At 40.1% G+C, this 25,476-nt stretch overlaps 1 protein-coding gene across 6 annotated transcripts in view; it reads right to left on the reverse strand.

The window, feature by feature from the left end:
• The window catches only part of LOC147329784 (calcium-dependent secretion activator 1-like), a 352,004-nt gene extending 328,408 nt beyond the window's left edge, over positions 1–23,596 (reverse strand). For 2 of the 6 annotated variants that reach the window (XM_086291119.1, XM_086291117.1), the window contains exon 1: positions 22,536–23,588. In XM_086291119.1, coding sequence (XP_086147245.1) covers positions 22,536–22,886 — 351 coding nt within the window. In that variant the 5' untranslated portion in view covers positions 22,887–23,588. Of the gene's footprint in view, positions 1–22,535 lie in introns of all 6 variants that reach the window. The other 4 variants (XM_086291120.1, XM_086291118.1, XR_015129022.1 and 1 more) reach the window with 3 other exon arrangements.
• Positions 23,597–25,476: the final 1,880 nt, after the last annotated feature.

Below are 25,476 nucleotides of genomic sequence, written 5' to 3' on the forward strand. Positions count from 1 at the left end.
GAAGAGCCTGTACCATCTCCGACAATTGAGGAAGTTCAGGGTCTCTCCAGGGACGTTCTCTTCAGGGCTGTGGAGAGCATCCTCACACAGAATATCACATCCTGGTATGGGAATAGCTGTGTTTAGGACCAAAAAGCTCTTCAGAGAGTGATCCATGCGGCAGAATGGTGCTACAGGACATTTACACCAGGAAGTGTTGGTCCAGAGCAGTTCAGATATTAAAGGACCTGTCCCATCTCAGTAACGAACTGTTTCAACTTCTGCAATCACGCAGAAGGTTCCGCATTATCAGCCCAGCCAGACACACCCCTTAATTCTGTGAAGAGATTAGCCCATGTTTACAGTAGGCTAACAGGGCAGTGTGTAGAGGTGTTTTGACTAGAGGTGTCTTCACAGGAGGCTCCACTGAAGAGTTTTAAACTAGTGCTGTTTTGTGACGATACTCTACGGTCAACATTTGATCAGGTGATGCAAATTGATGGTCAAATGGTGGCATTTCCACATTTTGTAATAATTAGGGACAGATTATATCAAGAGAGGCATAATATTCACACATAGGAAGAGCACACCCAGTTGTTGGTGCAGCTTCCAGGAAATTATTTTTCATGCTCGTTATAACCCGATGGCTGGTCATATGGGATATGATAAAACTTCAGGGTGGGCATGCACAGCCCTGGAGATCATGGTGTATCACAGGGTATACATGCCTCTTTTAATTGCCTGAGCATGAAATTGTTAAGAAGAAATTGGCTGCTATCCTGGTGATGGTTGTGATAGAAAAGTCACAAAGTGCCTGGTGTAGCCCTATAGCTCTTGTGGTGAAGAAAGATTGGTCTATACAGTTCTGTGTGAAGTGAATGTGGTGTCACAGTATGACGCTTATCCTATGACCTGGGTTGACAAGCTCCTGGACCGATTGGGCACTGGTCAGTTTTTCATGGTGCTGGATTAACCAAGGGCCACTGGCAGATTTGGCAGGCGCAAACCACCAAACATTTGGTGTAAACCACAGAGGGTCAAACCTCTGTGGCAGCCATTTGTCTTGTCGGTAAAGAGGAACCCAACTCTCAAATGCAGCTGCAGCTCTTTTGAGGATGTGAGCTGGCAAGAGTAGGAGTTTGGCTGGTCAACCATTTGCAGAAATTTAAAGTAATTAGAGAAGTGTGAAATGACCTTTAAAATGTGTATGTGTATAGATACACATTTTGATAACCGATTCATAATGTTAGGATTATTTGTGAAAACTAATCTTCATTTTTCTTTTCCCTTTCTGGAAGGATTATATTATAGGCAGGTTTGAAACTCAGGGAAATTCAGGAGAATTTTCTCCAAGCCATCCCACTGTTCGTCAGGTCCAGCCACAACCTCAGACAAAACTGGCTTCATCCCTAGGACAAAGCTCCCAAACACAAGTAAAATAACATAGTGAATCCTCCGACTTCTACATTGGAGAAACCAAACAGCCACTTTATAAACACATGGCACAACACAGAGGAGCCACCTCCACAGGACAAGACTCAACTATACATCTGCACAAAAAGGATAAAGGTGACTCTTTCAAGGATGCCAATGTTCACATTTGGGACAGAGATGACAGATGGTTTGAAAGAGGAGTGAAAGAAGCCATCTATATCCACTGTGAACAACCATCTTTGAACAGAGGGGGTGGCTTACGACACCAACTGTCTGCCATGTTCAATCTAGTTTTGAGATTCCTCCCGAGGCACCTTAATGCTGATTCAAATCTTGTGTCACTTGATCCTGATAGGTCACATGATCGGGTGAAGCAAGGTCTCACAATTGTTTCACCCGAAACCTCTGCTGAAGCACACGATCAATAGTGAGTCAACGATCCTCTTAATTAACAACTCCCCCTAGGGTTGTGAATATAAACAATAGGTTTTTTTTTACAGTAATTACATAAACAAACAGGGACTCTCCACCATTTGGTCTTAGAACTGAAGTGTCATCTTCTCAGTTGAGAGGCGACACGTAAACTTACAGAAGTCCATTTGCTTTCTTTCCAAGCTCCTTAGACTATGAGTAGGGTTGTTGACAAGAAAATGCAAGCTTCCCCCACCCCTTCTGCTTCCTGCTTGCAGAGCTGTCCCTGTTGGCCTGAATAGTGTGGAAGCTTTCAACAGATGGATTGTCATTGGGAATATCCTTGTGATTCACTGAATCAGTGAAACACATCAGGCTGATATGCCTTCTGACTCCAGGCTAGCGCTATACCTCCTCCTGGGCAGCATCAGGGCAATCAGCTGATCCCTGGAGTAAACAAAGCATATGACATGTAGCTGCTGGGCCGGAATCCCATCCCTCAATCAAAGTTTTTTTTGGTGTATTAAGAGTTTTTTCATGTGCTATGTGCAGAGGTGGTTTTTTTTCTGTTCTCAAACAGATCTCCCTGTTGGAGCTCAGTCTGGGGGAAGGGGGTTCCTTATCTTTCCTCATGTGGTGCATTTTCCATTGTTATACCTCTCTGACCTGTCTTCCCCATGTGATGTTTTGTGTAATGTATGTATGGTCGGAGGGTAAGATGGCGCCGCCATTGTGTGCAATAGGTTGGCAGCCTTATGAAATTTCCCCTATGGGACTAATAAAGGTATATAGAGGTAAAGGTAAAGGTAACAAATGCGTGCAACAAGGTGAACAAAAGCTCTCTCAACCCACATGTTTGACAGTGTCATTTAAACAATATTTGATATATAAAGCTATATGAACTAGGGCTGAACGATTATGGAAAATAATCTAACTGCGATTTTTTGCCCCAATATTGCGATTGCGATGCGATATGCGATTATTTTTTAAGGTCTTTGTCTTCTGTATTATTAAACAAAGACAAGCAATACATCATATAGTATGGCCAATACTATATTACATTAATTTTAAACTGTTCTTTCCTGGAAGACAGACCTCTGTTATGATGACATGAGGTGATGCATGAATTGATGACTGACATTTTTATTTAACTTCTTCAATCACAACAGTATATTTGAACATACACAATAGTTTATTTTTAGCTTACAAACATCTGAGCATAAAGTGCTGACAAGGAACCCTGGTGTAAACATTAAAATGAAAGTCAGTACAATGTGCAGATTGCAGAAATATACATAAAAAAAATCAGTGGCTTTACCACACTCAGTTTTTCAACATCTGTGAACTACTAGACAGTCATTCAATTAAAAAATAATATTAAATAAATAAAACTAATAAATAAAAAATACACACATCTTACTGATCTCTGCAGTCAGTAACATTACACATAAAGTGCAAACATAATAGCAATTGTATAAACACACACACAAACACGCCTTTAAAGTTTAAAGGCGTGAAATTGGACGGTCTAGCCTTCTGATTAGCGTCACCGCTGTCTCGGTGGAGTTTAATAAACTCGGCCGTCTGCTTCTTGCTATCTAAAATATAACCAGACACTGGTGTAAATTCTCGACTGTCTCATACTTCTGTTTAATAAGTTTTCTGTTTGACGTTTAGTCAGCTGTGTGAAAACCAAGGAGGAACCCACCCGGGGGATTAATAAAGTTTTATTTCATCTAATCTAATAACTTTAATCTCAGCCAAACCGATTTACTCACGAACAAACAAAACACTGAAAAAAGCCCAACAATAACATTTTTAGGTTGTCTAAGTGACTTATATATTACGTTTAACCCGAGCAGCGAAACTCCGCGGTGATCTGAAAATGATGTGCCGGGAGTTGTGCCGTTCTCGGCCGCATCAGTAACCCTCGAGCTCCCGGCTAGCTGTCGAGCTGGTGGGTAGCAGACGCCTCTGAAAACGTCGAAGCACTTTTGCAAATATGGGATATCTTGATAAACCGAGCAGATATTTGATGTTTACACAACTACTTTCGGCCTGAAAATATGTTAAAAGTTTATTTTGTGACCCAGAAAGATTAGTATGAGTAATTTTAAAACTTAGTAGCGGCCGCCATTGCTGGAAACTGGAGTTTGGCTGGGCCGCGCTATGAATTCTGGGATATGGTAGTAATTTGGACAGCCTTCGGCGCGTCGCTGTGACGTAATCGGTCTACAAATGCGGCCTCAGGAGGATGCAGCCCATGAATTTGGACATGTCCAGAGTATAATCGCAGCCTTTGCGGTTAGAAAATTGCACTTGATCATGTCGCGATATTATCGCAAATGCGATATATCGTTCAGCCCTAATATGAACACAGAGAAGTAGCCATATCAACTATTTAATTTCAAGCTTTTCATGAACTGAAACACAATATATAAGGCGAAGAGTTTGCATAATTCTGTTAGCACACATTTCAATAAATCTCTGCACCTATTTCCCATTTTACTAGCAAAATATTAAAGAAGAGGGGTGGCTAAAGACTTCTGCATATAACTTCTGGTTCTATCAGAATATTTTGGTAACCTACAATAATAGAGCTTCCTCTACAGCAAATGTTTGCAAATTGCCATATTCTGGTCTTCAAAGACTTCATAGGGCAGATTTGAACAATAAATAAGAATTTTCAATGAGGAACAGCTTTATCAAGCTTTATCTTGTTTCAGCCCACAGCATCTCAAGCATGGTGCAGTGCCACCCACTACCCAGCTGACTGGTTAATGTGTCTGAGAAGGTGTTTGAGCTCCAGAGTTTGAAATAAACAATGTCAAATCTTCATTCTCTGACTACACATTGTCTGTTCTGACATGCTGATGTGTTTTTAAATGTCCTTCCTTTGCACTGATGATGAAGGCTAAAATCAGAATGAATTTTCTTTTTTCTTCATCATGAATAAATCAAAAGTTACTCACATTGACTTTTCCTCTCCAGCTCCTGAGTCTTCTTGGTTTTGGCCATGTAATAGGAAGGGCTTGGTGGAGGTAATGATAATGGCAAATGAGAACTTTTATGTGACAGTGCTCAGTCATCATTACTGAAACTGAAATATTATTTTACAAATATAACATATTAGCATCAATGTGGCAACTACAGATTTGAACACCCTTCATTTGCTTTAATAAGTATAAACTGTGATGCCATGTGGAAATAGAAAAATAACTTTTAAACTACCATTGGTGTGTCTGTTACTTCTATGAGTTGTCGTTAAACACAATGCTTCAATAAGGAGATCATGCCATTCTCAACATTTAAGGCAGTCTGAGTTCAATGCGGGTCAATGACTGACAGACATGCAATGAAATCAGAGACCAAAGTTCTCTGCTTGTGTCACTGTCCAAGGATGTAAAATCATGGTAACAGTGATATGTAACCATGGTAACCCAAGAAAATAAATTTCAGTTAGGAATGTTCAATTCAAATAAATTTTATTTATATAGAGTCAAATCACAACGACGGGTGTTTTATATTGTAAGATAAATACTCTACAGTAAAACATAGAAAACTACTGGATCTACTGGGGTGAGGGACAAAAGGCACGCTGTGGATCAGAGACAGATACTGTACAGTATTATGAAGTCTTTAAGATGGGGTCTATTACTTAAGACGTTGTATGTGAGGAGAAGAATTTTAAAGATGACTCTTTACCACAGAGCCAAAGATAAGAAGGCAAATCTTTTGCTAATGGAGGTTTTGCTTCTGTTTTGTTTCTTCTTTTTTAGCATGTGAAATCATCATTCATCATTCTGCATATACCATGCTAGTATTACAGGTAAAATTTAATGCTTAGCACCCAATTACTCAAACTTGCCAGTGCACTACAATAAAATTATATACCACTATCATTACATACCAAGTTTCTAAGTTGAAGATATTTATAGAAACATTTATTGTTAAGTTTGTACTTGCCTGTCTGAGTATATGAGGAAATCTTGATTTTCCATTTCCACCACTACTTCCATTTCCATTTCTATTTTCTTCTAGACCTTCCTCTAAAGGTTTCCCACCTAGGACCTGCTGTTGTTTGTCATTTCTTGATCTCAAAGAATAAATCCATTTGTCTCCCCAAGTATTCTACAAATTCACATCCACGAGCGCATATTTCGCAGGACGCATCTAGCTCTGAGCTCGGCCAGCAGCCAAGCTTCCACAGCTTCAAGTGGGAATACTCAGGTTTGCCTCACACACACACACACACACACACACACACACACACACACGTACACTCCAGTCTCAGCGCCACTGTTCTGTGAGGTGATTTTTCTGAGCCTTCTTCTCTGCCTCTCTGTGCTCCTGTTCCCAGGTGACGGGGGCTAGGGCCCGGTGTTGCCGGTGCAATGTCCCTTCAGGGGGTTGCTCTGTCATGGTCTTGGGTTAGGTTAGGATACTTAGGTTCAATATTCTAATTCTCTCTGCTCATCTCACAGGAGACAAAAGCAAGGACTACATATCTCTTCTTCATCTAACTTGTCACCCTTTCTCCCCCCTCTCTTTCTGGTTGCCACATGGTTTAAGATGACATCTGGCCTCACCCACTATGACATCCAGTCACCGTGTTAACATCTAATTAACCAATGTCCAGCCACCCCTTATCATCCTTTCTTTATCTCACTTTTCCAAGTAAGGGCTTTTAAAGTTTAAACTTTGTTATTAAATCATGTAATTACATTTTCTTCTTTTCTATTTTGTACTTAACATAACTCCATTATGTATGAACATTCAATCATGACCATACCACACTTAATGTTTCATTCAGTTGCAATCTCACTTAATTTAAATTTCTCATCAGGTCATTATTAGATGAACATCCTTTGTTGTCATAATCCCTTTTAATCCAGTTATATAGAAATACTTTTTTTGTTTTTTACTTTTTCTCTTTTACAGTTTTTTCTGAATTGCTAAAACACTAAATCCCATTGTAAAAACTAAACTGCCAACTATAAAAACTCTTTCATCAAATCAATCCCACAGATGCCAAAATCTTAAACACTATTCATCTGGTTAGGACACCATTTGCAACTCTGAATCTCTCATTTACCAAAACTCTAAACACATTCTCAAACACAAAACACATTTAGCAATGTGGTGCACATATACCCAGAATGGTGCACACAGGCCACAGAAGTTAAACACAACTAACACACTGTTTTCATCATGAACACACAACCAGTCAAAATTGAAAACACATGTTGCAACCTCTTCTTCTGCTTTTTGCTAGATTGAATACAGCTTCATCCACAAAGATGCATTCATGAGGTCTAACCATTGAGTCAAGCTAAAAGATTCTCTGTACACAACAAACTAATTTTAGTTCTGTAAATGAAATAGTATGATGTATACATGTGCTATGTATACTTATAATTACAGTTTTTGCCCGTTGCTTGAACACTATAAACCCATGCTTAGACTAAAGTAACACAACTTGAAGCTTGCGTCACCATACCTCAAACACATGTACCCATACCTTAAACAAAAGCGCTGCTTTGCACCCTAGTTGCAATTATGCAACACACATGGTCCTGCATACTACACTCTATTTCATACATAAGACACTTCGTTCACAAAATGAAATTTCAGGGTGCCATTTGGAAAACACATGTATCCAAAATACAAAACACATCGGGTAATTGCAACCACTCAAATACACACCTGAAGGCACTTACTTGCAAAACTGAACAACAATTAGCCAACTACAAAAAGCCCTCAGTTTAGCCAATTCAAGAACTTTGCAAGCATGGATGGAGGGAGAGCAAGAGGAGGAGGAGGTCGAAGAGGCCATGCACAGACCCATATTTCTAATGATATAAGAGCAACTTTGGTGGACCATGTCATCAACCATGGCCTGACTATGAGGGAAGCTGGGCAGAGAGTCCACCCACATCTAAGCCGCTTCACAGTGGCATCTGTAATAAGAACATTCCGACTAGAAAGCAGGTCTGTCTTCACCTCTCTAGTTTCTACTCTACTCAGATGGTTTTTATAGCACTGTTCTACAGGTATATAACCATATCAAGTGTACAGCGTATTGCAGGGTGCTAATGCTCTTTTTGCAGCCAAAGTGGTAGTTTCTGTGAAACATACCATGATTACTTATATTGAAGTACAGTGTTGTACAGTGGATGATACAATATATACAGTAAAGTACTGTAAGACAAATAAGCAAAGCGATGACAATATGTGGTTGTATTTCTCTAGAATGACTCGAAGACCTTCTGGGGCAGGACTAGAGATGGCACGATACCACTTTTTTATGTCCAATCATAAATTTGGATATCTGCCAATACAATATGAATCCGATATAGTGTTTTTTAATCAACAAAACTGTTTTTTAAATATCTTGCTGCATTTTGTATAAGTTCATACTCAAGTTTAAAACAACAACTACACTAAAGCTATTCTGTTATACCTGTATGCAAAAAAAAATATTTCATAGTTCAGCAACACTGATCAATCTAATAAACTTAGACCTACACCATCCTCCCTATTCTGGTATTTTAAAGAGTACTTAGCATAAATATTAAGCAACCTAACTAATAGGGTTCCAACTCCCAGCAACAAAAATAAATAAATAAAAAATAGGGAACCACCCCTCACGCTCCACCTCATGATGCTTACAGTTTTTTCTGATTGCTTAAGCACATTTTTTGTAACTATTGGCTAATTTTGCAAAACTCTTCACACAAATAAGAAAACCTGTCACCCAATAATCAAAACATTGTAGTTCTCTTGCAAAAGCAAACACAGCTAGATTAACTCTTCACACCTTCGTAAAAATGGTGTTTCCGTATCAAACAGTACACACAAGCCATCATCTACTAAGCACACAATGCGCCAACTGCACACTGATGGTATGAATACAAAACACTTTTAGTTTTGCAAACTCAGTGAGTGGTTTTGCTATAAGTCTGAATAGTTTTAGAGATTGTGCTACAGGAATCACAGTTATCAGAATCAGAATACTTTATTGATCCCTGGGGGAAATTATTTAAGGGTTAGGGTTTAAGCATTCAGAAAAAACTGTAATCGACGTAATCAACCTTAATTTGATGCAGTGTGGAAAAAAAATGCACAGAAATCAATTATTTTTCAAGAAATATTAAATAGATTCAACATCTTTCTTCAACAAAATTGCAGACTGCACAGATGGTACCTTCCCAAAGGAAAAAGTACTATAGCTTACTAGGGTATATATATTAGACTTACAGTTTTTTACAGTCGCTAACAAGCGCCTACCCATACTTCAGATACTTTTTCTAAACTCTTAACACAGACCCACACCTACAAAACACAATTGGCCAAATGGATAATATCCTTCCCAAAAATACACTTTGTTAAATATATACTAACTCCTCATTTCAAAATTAGAACACATCGTTCTCTGCACACACTAACTGTACAAAAACACTATAAATCTGACTCAAAATGAAATTAGTCTGTCAAAGAATAACACTTGTTTTCACTTCACAAGGTACATGCAGTCAATCAAAGTACACCAGGTTTCAAAATACTGGCTATTATTGACATTACAAAAACTGCATAGACTTTTATGTTTCAGTTTCACAGGTATTTGCATGCGAAACATGCAATCCACCATATTGACACCAGAAATGTCTTGGTTGGTAACTGTATGTCCACATGTACAGTAATGTTCACATTCAAAAGCATTCCAGTAAAAAGCAAACAAGTTTTTGTTTCTTTACTGTTTACCACAGGAGGTACAGTAGAAACACGGTATGATAGGACAGAGAAAGTTTTACAGTATTGCTTACAGTGAACAAAATATCCATGAAACACACAAGAGCATTCTGAACAAAAAAACAACAGCAAAAAGCCAAGATAAAAAGGGGGGGAGGGGGAGGGGGGCTAAAAAAAGGCAAAAGATTTGCATCTAATCTCTGCGATCTTCAGGGTTAGGCCACATGTTTTCATCAACATCACATCTGATGTTATCCAAGTCGATGCACCTGGGATAAAACCGCCTGGTATGTCGGATCCACCGACATATCATTGCAGAAGCAGAGGTTTTTATACTGTATCTAAGGTTTGGAATATTGTTTTTGCTATTGTGGGATGTTGTGTGTTAACATTCGTAGATACTACAAGAACAGTCCATAGTTTTGTTGGGAGGTATAACTTGTCTGTTAAGAAAATGTAAGCATTGTGGAAATGTGTTCACTGACTGCATATTGGGTGAACACGACATGAAATGTGTGAATGGTATGGCCACAACAGACCGATGCTGTGCTAATTGTGTTTAGAGTTTTGCAAATGTGACAACTGTTTGGACAAACGCTTGTTAGCGACTGTAAAAAACTGTAATAGTCACTATATACTGTAATTGACTTCTATTCATTTTACATCAAATTAAAACTTTGGGTGTCAGATAATTGTTCATTAAAAGCTCGACATTTTAAATGAGAATAAGAAAGAAAAGTATGTCTTTGTGCCCCCTTTTCCCTGTTAATGCCCTATCGGCCCCCCTGGCTAAACTTTGCTAGATCCGCCCCTGCACAGTTACAGCCGTCAGCTGTAGAAAAAGATCCTCAAGTAGAAAGTAATATTAAATAAATTCTAACAACAGCTTATCAAGCTTAAACGTGCTGCTGTTGTTTATCCACTGGTTTCCTCTTTCTGGTGCAAAGTGGGCCAAAAACAAACAAGAGAGACGGACTCGCGACAGAAAAGCCGATCAGCTGATCATTAAGCAGTTTCATGATTGAAGTAGCAGCAAGAAGAGGCAGTCGCTTGTTAAGCTTAACGCAGGAATGCTTTACAAACATTCAGAGATGGACTTACACACTTGCTTTACTTCTCTCGGGATAACTTTGTCGGAGATGAAATGCCGGGTTGCTAGCGAAGCTCCACATGCTATCCAGACCACCGACAGGTCCCGCATGCCACAGCCGCTCTATCACGTGATGCATACTGCTCTGACGTGCTAACGTTCTGAGGCGAGTTACGGCGTGTTGCAAGTTTTGTGAGGTGCTTTCATGATATTTAATGGATCGGATTACATTTTTTATTTTTCTCCGATATCCGATCCAGTAATTTAGGTCAGTATCGGACCGATACCGATACGTAATATCGGATCGGTCCATCTCTAGGCAGGACGCCAACGCCTGTTCACACAACTTGCCGTTGTGGACCTAGTGAAGGCAGACAATGCCATCCGTCTCCACCAGCTACGAAAGCAAATACTTGCAGACAGGCGAGTGTTCAACAACATAAACCATGTGAGCATCACCACCATCAGACGCATCTTGGGAAAACTCAGCATCACCATGAAGCAGCTGTACAGAGTCCCATTTGAGAGGAACAGTGACGGGGTCAAAGGACTTCGAGCTGAATATGTACGGGTACGTGTAACTGTCCTTTACATGGACAATACAGTATTGGTGAAATCCAGTAGCAGCTGAATATGTACCATATCAGTACCACATGGATCCATCCTGAGAGCTACACAGGTACCTGTGTGATGGGTGAGGGTTCTGTATGTGTAGCACTGTAGTGCAGTAATATGTTCTCTTTGTTTTACAGAGAATCTTGGCCATGGATGGAGCTGCACAGCCTCATGAATTCATTTTCATTGATGAAACTGGATTCGACCTGTGTAAAACAAGATGACGGGTCGTAATGTAATTGGACAAAGGGCAATTGTGCACGTCCCAGGGCAGCGCGGGGGAAATATCACATTGTGTGCCGCCATAAGCCTTCGAGGGCTTCTGCATCATCATGCAAAACTAGGTCCATACAATAGCCAACATATACTCACATTTCTAGATGCTCTCCATGATATAGTTGTACAGAACAGATCAGCCCAGGTTTGTGGTGATATGGGATCATGTCAGTTTCCATCGGGCTGCTCTGGTCCAGGCCTGGTTCTCCAACCACAGCCAACTTGAAGTGGTATACTTGCACCCTTACTCACCATTTTTAAACCCTATAGAGTAATTTTTTTCGGCTTGGAGATGGCGTGTATATGACCGCCAACCACATGCCCGCATGCCTCTTCTGCAGGCAATGGAACAGGCCTGCGGCGACATTCAGGTGACAGCAATCCATGGATGGTTTCAACATGCAAGAGGATATTTTCCCCGGTGCCCAGCGGGGAATTATCTGAATTCATGGTACTGCAATGTACAATATTGAGTAGGCCTATTTGCTTTTTTGGTTGTTTGAAAATGTGTCTCCTGTCTAAGCATGGGTTTATAGTGTTCAAGCAACGGGCAAAAACTGTAATGGAAATCCTGTTTGAAAACACTGGTATGGACCTCATCAGTCCATTTTACCTATACGCACAGGGATATTGCTTTGTATTAGTTATAATGGACTGCACAACATGAAATCCCAAGGCAGCGACGCAATTTCAGGTCATCTTCAAAATCAGTATTCTGAAAGTGATACTGATTTTAGCCCATACAAGCCTTGTGCAGCTCTACTATATAACTAGTTCATGCATTTATTACTTCCAGGCTGGACGACTGCAATTCATTATTATCAGGATGTCCTAAAAACTCCCTGAAAAGCCTTCAGTTAATCCAAAATGCTGCAGCAGGAGTACTGACAAGGACTAGAAAGAGAGAGCAGATTTCTCCTGTTTTGGCTTCCCTTCATTGGCTTCCTATAAAATCCAGAATTCAAAATCCTGCTCCTCACAAACAAGGTCTTAAATAATCAGGCCCCATCTTATCTTAATGACCTTGTAGTTAGGGCTGCTCGATTATGGCAAAAATGATAATCACGATTATTTTCACTGAAATTGAGATCGCGATTATTTGACGATATTTATTTAACCCTTTAAGACCTACTATAGAACCAAGTCCGCCAGAGCTTATATTATTTTTTTTACATGTTGTAGTGCCATTTGTGGGAGCATTTCAAGTTGCTAAATAACTGTTATAGCCCATATTTTAATAATATGTATGCATTAAGTCCATAATAACTACATTAATTGCAAAAAAGTGCAATAAACTACAAAAAAATTTATATCGTTTTTGTTTTGTTACATATATTTCTACTTGGAGAAATTTAAGAGGTTTATCCCTCAAAACTTTAAATACAAAAAAGTTGCAAAAAATAGTTTACAACAACAGGAAATTTATTTTGAGTGTCTTCATAGTTTTATTTTGGAGATACACCAATTTTTATATACTGCAGGAAAAACAAAAAAAACAATCCTATGATGCAAATTTGCAAAGAAAACAGCAGGTGCATCAAAATAAACTATTTCCAGCAGTGCAATTTGAGTTCTAAGCATCCCAGAAACTATTCAGAAAAGTCAAACATGACCAGTATAGGCTTTTAAGGCCTACAAGTAAAAAACTACATTTCCGCGAAAATGACGTCACTTCCGGTTTCGGCCAGGAAATGGCGGACTTGCAACAGTTCGCGCTGACGTCTATTTCACTGTGGGAAGTGTTACGAACAGCTGATCGGATCGGCAAAGCGTGTTCCTGGAATATTATGTTTTTGTTCCTGCAAGCGCTTTTTATGCAATTTTTGCAAAGCTATATGTGGAAGGAAACCGTGACCGAGGACAAGCTGATGGCATAAGATGTAAGTACAACTCCTCCAGTTTCATATGCAAAACAAATTATTGCGCTAGCTTACGCGGTTCGGGTTCTACAGGGATTTAAAAATAGTTACACAAAACGGAGCATGCTGCTCTGACCGGATTTAAAGGGTTAACAATGACTTTAGAAAATAATATAAAATAGTGTGCAACACCACTGAAGTTTTTTTTTACCTGTCTTTTCAACCAACAGCAGTCACTCTCCTCTCCAAATAACTTCTGCTTAGCTTTCCGATCTTCCCTCGGGTCCTCTTAATCAGCGGTCTCCAACCTTTTTTGCGCCACGGACCGGTTTATGCCCGACAATATTTTCACGGACCGGCCTTTAAGGTGTCGCGGATAAATGAGGGAGGGGCTAATAATCGGCTCTGTCATTTTTAATGATCGTTGAAAGCCCAGATCGTAATCGTGATTAAAATTCGATTAATTGAGCAGCCCTACTTGTAGTACCATATCACCCTATTAGAGCACTTCGCTCTCGCTCTGCAGGCCTACTTGTTGTTCTTAGAGTATTTAAAAGTAGAATGGGAGGCAGAGCCTTCAGTTTTCAGGCCCCTCTTCTGTGGAACCAGCTTCCAGTTTGGATTCAGGAGACAGACACTATCTCTACTTTCAAGATTAGGCTTCAAACTTTCCTTTTTGCTAAAGCATATAGTTAGGGCTGGACCAGGTGACCCTGGATCCTCCCTTAGTTATGCTGCAATAGGCTGCCGGGGGATTCCCATGATGCATTGAGTTTTTCCTTTTCAGTCACCTTTCTCACTCACTATGTGTTAACAGACCTCTCTGCATTGAATCATACTTGTTATTAATCTCTGGCTCTCTTCCACAGCATGTCTTTATCCTGTCTTCCTGCTCTCATCCCAAGCCTGGTTCTGCCGGAGGGTTCTTCCTGTTAAAAGGGAGTTTTTCCTTCCCACTGTCACCAAAGTGCTTGCTCATAGGGGGTCATATGATTGTTGGGTTTTTTCTTTGAATGTTTTATTGTAGGGTCTACCTTACAATATAAAGCACCTTGAGGTGACTTTTGTTGTGATTTGGCTCTGTATAAGTAAAATTGAATTGAACTGATGTGAAAAAAAAAATTGTTTCCATTTTATTTTGCCTCGCTCACCTCAACCTCTATTACCTCAATGACCCACACCCGACTGCACATAAACGGATCTGCTGTTGAGATGGTGAACAGTGTGAAGTTCCTGGCTGTGCACATACAAGATGACCTCTGAACACCACCATCATCATGAAGAAAGCCCAACAATGCCTTCTTAGGAAACAGTCGAAGGCCAGTCTCCCTCCTCCCATCATTCTACCAGGGAACATTGAGAGTGCCTCTGCTGCTACAGCAGGACAGCAGAGAGGATCACTGAAGGCCCTCGCCCACCCATCTCCCAACTCTACGACAGACACATCATCTGACGTGCGAACAGCATAGTGAAAGACACTTTCCACCCCTCACATGCACTTCTCTCCCTCCTTCCATCTGGCAGACGGTTTCGCAGCATCAAAATCGTGACAACCAGACACTGCAAGAGCTTCTTCCCCCAAGCAGTCAGAGCCCTCAAGTCAATACCACCAAAGAACTGATATACACATACACCTTTACAAACACTTACAATACTCATCAAAAGACTCAAAAACACCAAAAATTTACACAAATCCATTACAAACTGGACCTGGGAACAGTATGCTTATTTGCATGCTTATAAACAGCATTCCGGTACACTGTATACTGTGTATACTGCTGTATTGACAATAAAGCTCTTGAATCTATTTAACCAGGAAGATCCCACTGAGATTAAAAACTTCTTTTTCAAGGGAGACCTGGCCAAAATAGGTAGCAAGTATCTCACAAATACACAAATTACACAACACAGGCAACAACAACACACGCAAAAAAAAAAAAACTTAAAAATTTTAGATTCAGTTCAATTAAAAGGGCAAGCAATCTAATTGAAACAGCTGCATGTTATGGAATTAGCCTCAAGGATTCTTAGCTTTGATTGAGAAGCATTTAATGAAATGAATTCTGTCATTTTCCAGTTGTTCTGCAGCTCGTTCCAAGCCAAATGTGCTAAATGGACAAAAGCTCTTTTGCCAAGTTCAATTCAGGCAAATGGAATGGAAAGCAACAAATAACCTTGTAGACGAAGACAATAACAACCAGCATGTTTCACTGAAAGCAGAGAAAGTATATATATCTGAAGGCAACAATCCGAGTATTGCCTTATATATAAAACTGTATAGATTAGGGGTCCTCCGACTGGCCAAAGCAGGCCCTCCTATCTGAGAATTTATGGTTAGTGATGAACTTCAAAGAAGCATGATGCACAGTTTCAACCATTCATATATAGAATATCTCCATAATTCAGGTAAAAGCAGGTTAAATATGTTGCAGCAACAAGCCACTTCTTTGTATTACAGTTTTTCTGAATTGCTAAAACACACTTCATCTCTTGGTCTCAAAACACTAAACAAACTGTAAAACTCAAGCTACACTCACAAAACAGTCAATTTGTCCTGCAAAACTAAACATTTCACCCAAAACTATTTTAACTGTACTCAAAATCAAGCACTACTGTCAAAAACCACACAAAACCAGCAAATGTGCAAACACAACTTAGCAACGATTACACACTACAGAAATAAATACAAAACACTGTGGGATAGTGGGAAAATATATTTACTTATTCGTTCATTTATTCTTCTCACATTTTAACAAAAAAAGAACTGTATCAAAAAAGATATTCTATAGATAAAGTATAAATTTTTACAGCATATTCAGATAATTTATTCTGCCTCAGCTTCACACCTCTGTCCTGGGTCAGGCCCCAGGACTTCATCACATCACGTGCTATGGTCTGCCTTGCAAGTGTAACAACCCTTTTGGGTTATAGCACCACTAGGGGGGGTTGCCCTACTATTGTAGTAGTTGTGGGAGTCTCCTAGTGGGTGTGGTGTTGTTAGCGGCAGCCATTCCATGCTGCTCATGTTCCATTCTCCGAGGAAACACCTTACTGTTGTAACGGCCTGGCGCCGGCGACTACCGATCCCCGCACATGTATGTACGGACAGAGTAGAGCCGTGGAGACCTGGCTTGTATGGTTTTATGTTGCTGATAATGAATAAAGGTCTGTTGTTTAATTTAACTGCCTGGCTTCGAGTTATCCAGCTAACCTCCACACCACATGCCCGCTGGACCTGCTAGCCGCTCCTTCTTCGCCAGACTGCTGTTACACAAGGCAATGAGGAAAGAATCCTTTAGCATGCCGAATCCAGCACTAGCAAGATTCCAGTCCCATCTCACCACATGCTCCATTCATTGCTTGAAGTAAATTTTCCTGTGTGTGTGTAAGGGTTTCAGTCGTAGACTTTCTAGCTCCATGCCAAGAAAAATCCTTAATAGGGTTAAAGAAAAAAAAAAGAGGGGGGGGAGGGGGGTGTACGGTGGAAGAAACATTGATAAAATGCTGCTCATTGTGAAACCACTCGCGTATTCTTGGTGAAAGCTCACATTGTCCCAAATGATACCATACATAGGATGCTCTTCCTGCAAAGCATCCTGTAGACTAGTGACGTGACGTTCTGTATCGAGGCTTCAAAGCTCGAGTCGAGTAATGGAGGGGGCGTTTCCGAGATGCGCGATACGCGTATCGAGGCTTGCTTCATTTATAGGTGGAGCTGAAAATGATGACGTCCGAAGCCTCGCTGCCCGGCTATACCACATGACTGGTTCAGGAAGTAGTTCGAACTTTGGCGCGAGCTATGACAGCGATATAAACCCCTCAGACTTCATTCAAAATGTGGGTGGACCCAAGGTTCAGAAAACCCGTTTCTCAGCCCTGCAAGAGCTAGCGAAGCAGAAAAAAGACTGAAAGCAGAAGGTGCCTCCAATACTTCCTCTTCCTCCGCACCACCACCACAGCCATCAACGTCACAAACTGTTGAGGCTGTTTCCCACGTTACTACTGTTATTGCATTTGAGTTGCATTTATATAAACTGATTGTTGGGTTTTCCTCTGTATCTATTATTGTACGATCTACTGTACAATATCAAGCGCCTTCAGGCGACTGTTGTGATTTGGCGCTATATAAATAACATTGAATTAAAAATTGAGTTGTTAGTATCACATAAAACTCTCCTTATTGTTTAGTTAACAACCTGTGGCGTCGCCTGGATGAAAGTGTCAGGCAGACACAGACACAAAATGTGACAGCAAACGCAAATATTGAGGTCCAACGGTACATGATGGAGCCAAATATTGGAAGGCTGGAGGACCCCCTTAAATACTGGGAGAGACTGTGAGCGAGTGTTTTCAAAAGCTGGGGAAATATTGTTCAAAAAAAGAAATCGCCTACGACCTGCCACAGTGGAGAAACTGTTGTTTTTAAATAAAAACCAATGATGTGTCCCCTAAACACTAATCACTGTCCATATCTCAACCACACCTCACCTCACAGTAAATGATCATTTCCATTTTAAGCATTTCCAAATAATCATTTTTAATACTGCCAGTATAAATATACACAGTATACTGCCATCACTACAATATAGATGTTTTACACACTCCTTTTGTTGTTGACATTTACAGGCTGTGTGCAAAAGGCCACACTCTTCAAATTCATGCCAACTAATATTTTTATGTCCAGTAGGTGTCCTGCTAGAGCAAATGAAGCTTCAAGACACTTTGCGCTGGGGTGAACCAATTGGATGAAAAGCTTCAGTGCTTCATGGAGCTTCATCTGCCCATCACAACACACAGCTCACTAGCTGCAAACACCAGACACTCAGCTCACTAGCTGCAACTACTCACATGGCTCTCTGGCACCAGAGCTCACCTTTCTCTGGGCTTAAATACCTTTAATTGCTGATGGAAAGCAGCTGTACAAAAAAAGGTGGCACCTAAGGCAGGAGAGCTGGTATGACACGCCCACACAGGCAACTTCAGGAGGAGGCCCTGCTAGGGCCGTAACAATTGGTCTATAATTAGTAAAAACTGCTGGGTCATCCCCTTTTTAATAGAGGGACAACAAAATCTGATTTCCATACTGAGGGAATTTCTTCCATTGTCATGGTCCCTGTTTCTGCTCAGCCGGCCCCACAAGGCTACATGTATTTTTGTTTTGCTCTCACTCTCTTTCCTTCGCCGCTCTGCCTGGGTGGAGCTCACATCCATAACCAGTTTGAGGGTGAAAATAGTTGAGAAAGGCTCTGCCACAAAATCAGCTGGGAGTTTCAAAAAGTAAGAATCTATTAAATCGGGTCCTGAAGGTTTTCTATGATCTAATACTTTAAGAGCTTCATAGACTTCCTGTACAAAGAAAGGAACAAAGTTAAATGGCTGACCAATGCACACCGGAAGGTTTGTGCAGGATTTTACAGAGACTGGATTCAGAGAGTCAAAGAGTCAGAAGATATAAAGTGCTTGTTAAAGCAATTCATAATCTCCTTCCTATCATAAACAGGAACTGAATCCTTAAAAAAAAATTGGTGAGCTTTTCCTACCTGAAAGAGACTTAATATTTTCCAGAACTTCTGTGGATTATTTAGGTTCTCAGACAGACAATAATAATATTCTGATTTAGATTTCTTAATAGAGGAAGTACATTTGTTTCTTAGTCATCTGAAAATAAGCCAATCATTGGGCTTTGGCCCAAGCCAGGTTACGTTGGATGTCGGCCAGCTCTGGGGAGAACCTGGGACTTTTTATGACCTTTTATCCTAAATCTCCCTAATGGGGCATGTTTACTCACAATTAGCATAAAACCATCCATAAAAACTGTCCTACATCAGGGATCAATCCTATTTTCTTCCAATCATAGTTTGACAAATCATGATAAAATGCTTGTTCATTAAACTGTTTAACAGTCCTTTTAAAAATAATACCTGAGTGACCTTAGAGGCACCTTAGTGTTTCAAATAACAGCAACAACACAGTGGTCGCTTAAGTCATGGCAAAAGACACCCAAGGATGAAAATTTATGAGGAACATTTGTCAGAAGCTGGTCAATCAAGGTAGACTTTTCAGGGGGTTTTTGGCTGTCTTCACAGTATTCTAATTTTTTGAATTAGAATACTGTTTTCGTGGGTTTTATGAGCTGGAAGCCCACATTATATACAAATAAACAACTAAGTACTTGAAATCGTTTAAGTTGTGGGCCCTGAATCTATAATCAATGAAAGTTTAATGTTTTGAAAGGAATTGTGGAAATAAATAAACTTTTCCATGATATTCTAATTTCTTGGACAGGGTCTATAGTTTAGTCTGGAAAGGAAAAGCTTTAAAGAATGCAGAGCCTCTGTAAAGGCAGAACGAGGTCTATAGCAACAAACAGCTGTTAGATAAAGACCCTTTGCAATATTCAGAGCCAGAAATTCCATTTGCTTGCTAATGTATTCTGATAGAACTATTGTGGCATCAAATTTCAACTTAACATAAGCAGCAACACCACCACCTTTCTTAAGCCTATCTGTACGATAGATACTGTATCCAGCTATGCTAATATGTTCATCAGATATATATTTAGACAACCAAGTTTCAGAAATTAAAACAATATCCCCATCTGTTGATCAAACCCAAATCTTCACCATATCCATCTTGGGTAACAAACTGCGCACATTAAGATGAACAATCTTCAGCCCAGATGAGGATTTAAATTCAGATGGTGTCTGAGTACATTGCAGCTCAGGGCCCAGGTTAGGTTGCACATTACCAGATAAGAGCAGTAGTAAGACAGTCGGGAGTCTCTGCTTTGCAACATTACCTACTGAATTTGACTTGTGAAATGTTGAAACTAAGTAGAATAACTTGCAAGGTAATAATTCAAAACAAGACGGTTTTGAAGTTGAGCTAAATCTTTGTGTAGATCAAATGATAAATGCACGGCCTGTTCCAAATACATTGGTGATTGTACAGGATGTACAGCAGCGGTGATACATGTGGACCTGAGGACCTTCTCTTCTCTAAGAAGAGTCATATACAGATCCAATATTGGATTTTAAAAAATGAGGATATTACAAGTAAGCTTTAAATTTCTATATTTACAAATGTCACTGAGCAGTCCTTCAATTCAAATATAATCTGTCATCTTCCTCAACTACAGCAGCTATACCTTTAGCTAGCAGAGACAAACTGAGTGTAGTTTGACAAACTACACTTAGATTGTGTTTGTTTGCAGATATTTGTTTATCCAATCAAAAAGTTACATTTGAAATTACCTGCCACTTAAAAAATGCTACTTCCTTGTTGTTGTGATGCTGGTGGAAAAGCAATGACAACATACAGACATCTGCATGAAAAATGCAATTCCAGACTGTTCCGGCCCACTTTAACCCCTGAGTTGAAGAGGGACATTAATTAAAAAATTTTGCCTCTTTCACCTCTTCCTATGCAATAAGCACCAATGATGGATACACTGATAGGATTAACTTTCATAGATTTTCTTGTTCCCTCCAATTGGTGCTGAAATCGGTTTGAAGTTTGAAGGCGCACACTAATGTAAGGCAAATACCTCTGCAATGAAACTTAAAACAACAAGCCTGTTTTTGAAAATGTGAGGAGTAGAAAGTGTAGATATTTGTGTAAGAAATGTCAGGAAGGATCGCTTAGAACAGTGGTTCTTAACCTGGGTTCGATCGAACCCTAGGGGTTCGGTGAGTCGGTCTCAGGGGTTCGGCAGAGCCTCCGCCATGACATGCATGGCTCATTTTGTGCACCAGTAAAAAAAATCACATTTTATTTTTAACTAAAGAGGGGTTCATATGAAGCTGGTGGGGTTCGGTACCTCCAACAAGGTTAAGAACCACTGGCTTAGAATAAAGGCCATGAGAACAATAGAAAAGATGTGAATGCCACTAAAATTGAAGCAGTGTCCCCCAAAGGATGCCACCAAGGACCAGTCCAACAACAGATAGAGCTCAACACACTCAGCATTTTTCAGTTGTCTAGCTCACCAACTTCTGGTGGAAATATCCTTGTTTATACACTAAACGGGAACTATCTGTGTTTGCAGTTCTAAGGGTCTTTATGTCTGCTTTCTGACTGTTTTATCAAAACTTACTGGTGTAAACAAGGTTCATGCTCAGAGGTATGTTCTCACCAAATGCCTTTTACTACGAGTACAGACCACTGAGGTTATGTCAGTAAGATTTAAACTCTCAAGCTCTTCATTTTTCATTTTTTAAATAAGCAGTGTTGCCACTTTTCAGCTGCACTTTAACTAAATTTGTCTTGAAGTGTGTGATTTTATGCAGTTATTTAAATATTTATTGCAAATCCACTTTTCACCATTCCTACCAGCATCTGGAATAAACACTTTTGTCTCCAGTGTGTCTGTGGACATAGTCAGAATGTTGCTAAAAGCCTGTATTATCAACATGCAACACAAGGGGTATGTCTACCTCCATTCTATTATGCACTACCAGCTCTGGCACTACCCACATAGCTTTATCACAAATAAATTGGTATTACCTTGTAAATGTAAATGCAGATTGGGAAAAAAATTGCAGACAGGAGATGTCACAGAGATTGGAGCAGATTTTCCTGCATTAAATTGTTCGTATCACCATGTTGTTAAAGAAGAAGAATATTGATGCCAAGAGGCACCTCACACAACAGATAGGAAGAAAATCAATGCTCTTACTTTTTCCTCCTCTCTCTCCTCTCTCTCTGTCACTCTTGTTTATCTTTCCTCGATTTGGATTTAATGCACTCCGTTGTTTTTAAAAACTGTCTTGCTACTTTCTAATGCAATTTAGCTTAGCAATCGTCATTTCAGCACCAGTGTAAAGATAAAAAAAAGGATTTGCTGCGATTTAATGTTCAATCAAAAAGAGATATGTGGTTTGGGCTTGTGGAACTGGTTCCATGTTTCTGGTAAACTGGTGAGGAAAATGTCGGCCTAATATGTGAAGGGATTCACTTAAGACTGTCGGGCTAAGCAACTGATTTCTGCTTTCAGGTAACCAGCCTTGATTGAAGCAACAGATGGTATCATTTATCTCGTAGATGACACAAGTGCAACATGGATTTCAATCACAGCTTTGAAGCTAGGTTTGGGTCAATCCTGTTCATTGCTCCCCTACCTTCTGCTGCCTCCTGGCCATATCAGTCGGTTGTTTCGCGTTAAATGGATATGCGATGCAGCGCATCACAAACACATACAGCTGGAGTCTCTTTTTCCTCTCTTCCTCATCTCGCTGCATCTTTTCCAGGTCCTCCTTTTCCTTGTCGCTGCCAACCGACGGGCTCGGGCTTGACGGTCGACCACGGCCGCTCCCGCCACCCCGTGACTGGAGCCCTCCGTTGGCTTGGCCGTCGGCGGCTCGGCCCGGTGACAATCGGGCTCCCCCGATGTTCTTCGGGGCCGCCACTTCTTTGTGCTCCACCTGCAGTATCTCTTCCCCTTCCTCCTCGCTTGAAGACGGGTCCAACATGCTGCGGTAGCTTAGATGAAGACTCTACCTGTTGCAATTGAAAAACTGCGAGAGCAGAAAACAGAAAGACGCCTTGAATGTACTAAAGCTGACCGATGAGCCCTCAGATTGTTCTTTGTCAAGAAAAAAACTGCTGCCACAGTTCCAAGCTCATCGCAAAAAAAAAAAATAAAGTGTTATAAACACAAAGTAGCCCTGTGGTTTCGAAGCCTTTCAACTCTCACAGTCAGTGGCACATAGGAGGAATTAATGACGGGAGCAAATCTAAAGGGGAGGTGTCGCAGAGAGGTAACGCTGATGCGTTGGTGCGCTGCTGCTCGGAGAAAGAGGCAGGGCTCGGAGCTGACCATAGTACTGAAACATGATACCAGCTGCTCTGGGATCAGTTTAATCAAGCTGCGAGCACAACAGATAAAGGGCCACCTCCAGAAAAGCCGAAAGAGGACAGCGCTAGACCGGAATCAAAACAGCTTTCTTTAAAAAAAAAAAAAAAAAAAAGCTTTATTACTGGTTTAAAACAATCCAACAACAAGATCGTAAGCCTGCTTCATGTCCTCCTCGTGTCTGCGTAGGTTCCATCCAGGCACTCTGGCAGTCATGTATAGAGTTAGGTTAACTGGCGAGTCCAAACTGACCACAGGTGAGAATGCGAGGGTTATCCGCTTATCCGTTTCTGTGTATTTGCACTGTGACAGATTCGTCATCTATCCAAGGTGTACTCCGCCACGCGCCCAATAACAATGCGTCTGTTTATTTATATATACACAACGCACTATGTAATTTACGTTCTTCTTGTTACTAGTATTCTTGTTCTGTGTTTTGGTTTGTTTGTTTTGTCTTGTCTTATTTAGCTTTTCCTGTTCTTTCTGTCTTATCTGCTCAAATTTGGGGTTGTTTAAAATGCCTGTTTTGGAAGGATAACACGTTTTTGTTTAATACAACATGATATTTCAGCTGTGTTAATATGATGAGTAAGTCTGTTAGCATTTTAGCTTTTCTGACTGTTCTTTTCCCACTTGTTTTGCATTTGGTTGGCTCTTCTACTGGTAGCATGGGGCTATAACTGAACCCTACACTGGCTATAACAGGACTCTACAGTGGTGGCACAGATGGTCCAAGTCACACATTGATGGCACAATAAAGAAGGTTTGCTGTGTCTCCCAGCACAGTCTCAAGAGCATGGAGGAAAGTCCAGGAGCCAATGTCTCTAGGAGAGCTACAGGGGGCTGTAGAAGGACCTTAAACCACGAGGAGGACCAGTTTCTGCTCCTTTGTGCAAGGAGAAACGGGATGCACACTGCCAGAGCCCTACAAAACTTGTTAATTAGACAAAAGTCTAATAAACAGGTTGACCAGTGGCAGGCTCAGCCAGCACATTTAAGAAGCATTTATGAGAAATCACTTGGTTCACTGAATGTAATACATTTATCCAGGTGTTTTCCTACAACTCCATCTTGATTTTTTGTGTTTATATTTTTAAAGACAGACAGTGTGGAGTCCATGTACTCTAAAAACAGATTATATATGAATATACAGAAGATTTCTGGTTTCCATTTTGTAGCCTTTGACTTTAAGAGGACTTCTATCGCACGCAGGCAAACAGTCCACTTGAAGACCAAAATCACATCAAAACAACATTTATTTTATAACAGTAATTTGGCCTTTAATTAGCTCATACTATATAGTCAGGTTTTTTTTCTTTTTTTTTTTGGGGGGGGGGGGGGGGGGTGATTAGCATTCAAATCTCTCAGTTAATATAGAAGAAAGATTTACCACAAAGCAAGAAAGTATGAGATGAGTCTAATCAAAAAGGTATTGGCTGAAGCACATGCCACATCATTTAGCAAGCAGCTCATTTACACAGGGTTTGAAGCAAAGGAGCAAAATAAAACAATAAAAACACAAACACTTCCATCTTAGATAAGTAAATACATTAAATTTCATAAGAACAGTCCAAGAAAAACAACCAAGAGTTTCAGTATTGTCATTTTAACTCTTCTTCATTCTTGATTTATATATTTTTCTAATGCTCCAGTTTTTAACATTTTTAAACGAGGAAAATGAGCTACATCTTTTTAAATTACTGTCATAACGATTCAACAAGTTAATATCTCTGCTTTTTGTTTGTTTTTATCTTGTTTTCTTTTTTAAATCTGTTCCCCTCAAATCATATCGACTCTCTCTGACTTCAAACTGCTTCTGAGCACTGCAGCAAATCATTGTGTGGATGCCTCAAAGGGCATCCACACTATTGAGTTCCTGTTTCTCTTTATACTTTATTATTGTGTGGATGCTTTAAGCATCCACACTATTGAGTTCCTGTTTCTCTTTATTGTGTGGATGCTTTAAGCATCCACACTATTGAGTTCCTTCTTGGTGTTTCCGTACACTTTTCGCCGTGGATCTACTTCCACAATTTTTTTTGCTATTTTCACCGTTCAAATTTTAAACTATTCTGCTATTTCTGCTAATGACAGCTATGTCTTTTGGTATTTTTCACTATTATACTTTTTAAAATATTAAGCTTTTTTCCTTTAATTTGAAATGAATGGGAAACTTCTGCAATTCTGCTAAAATTTGCTTGTTTTTG

The sequence above is a fragment of the Aulonocara sp. 'chitande type north' Nkhata Bay genome, linkage group LG5 (assembly GCF_057382095.1).
Source record: "Aulonocara sp. 'chitande type north' Nkhata Bay isolate Kocher_YH1m ecotype deep benthic linkage group LG5, A_spYH_male_GT1.1, whole genome shotgun sequence".
In the NCBI taxonomy this organism is placed as follows: domain Eukaryota; kingdom Metazoa; phylum Chordata; class Actinopteri; order Cichliformes; family Cichlidae; genus Aulonocara; species Aulonocara sp. 'chitande type north' Nkhata Bay.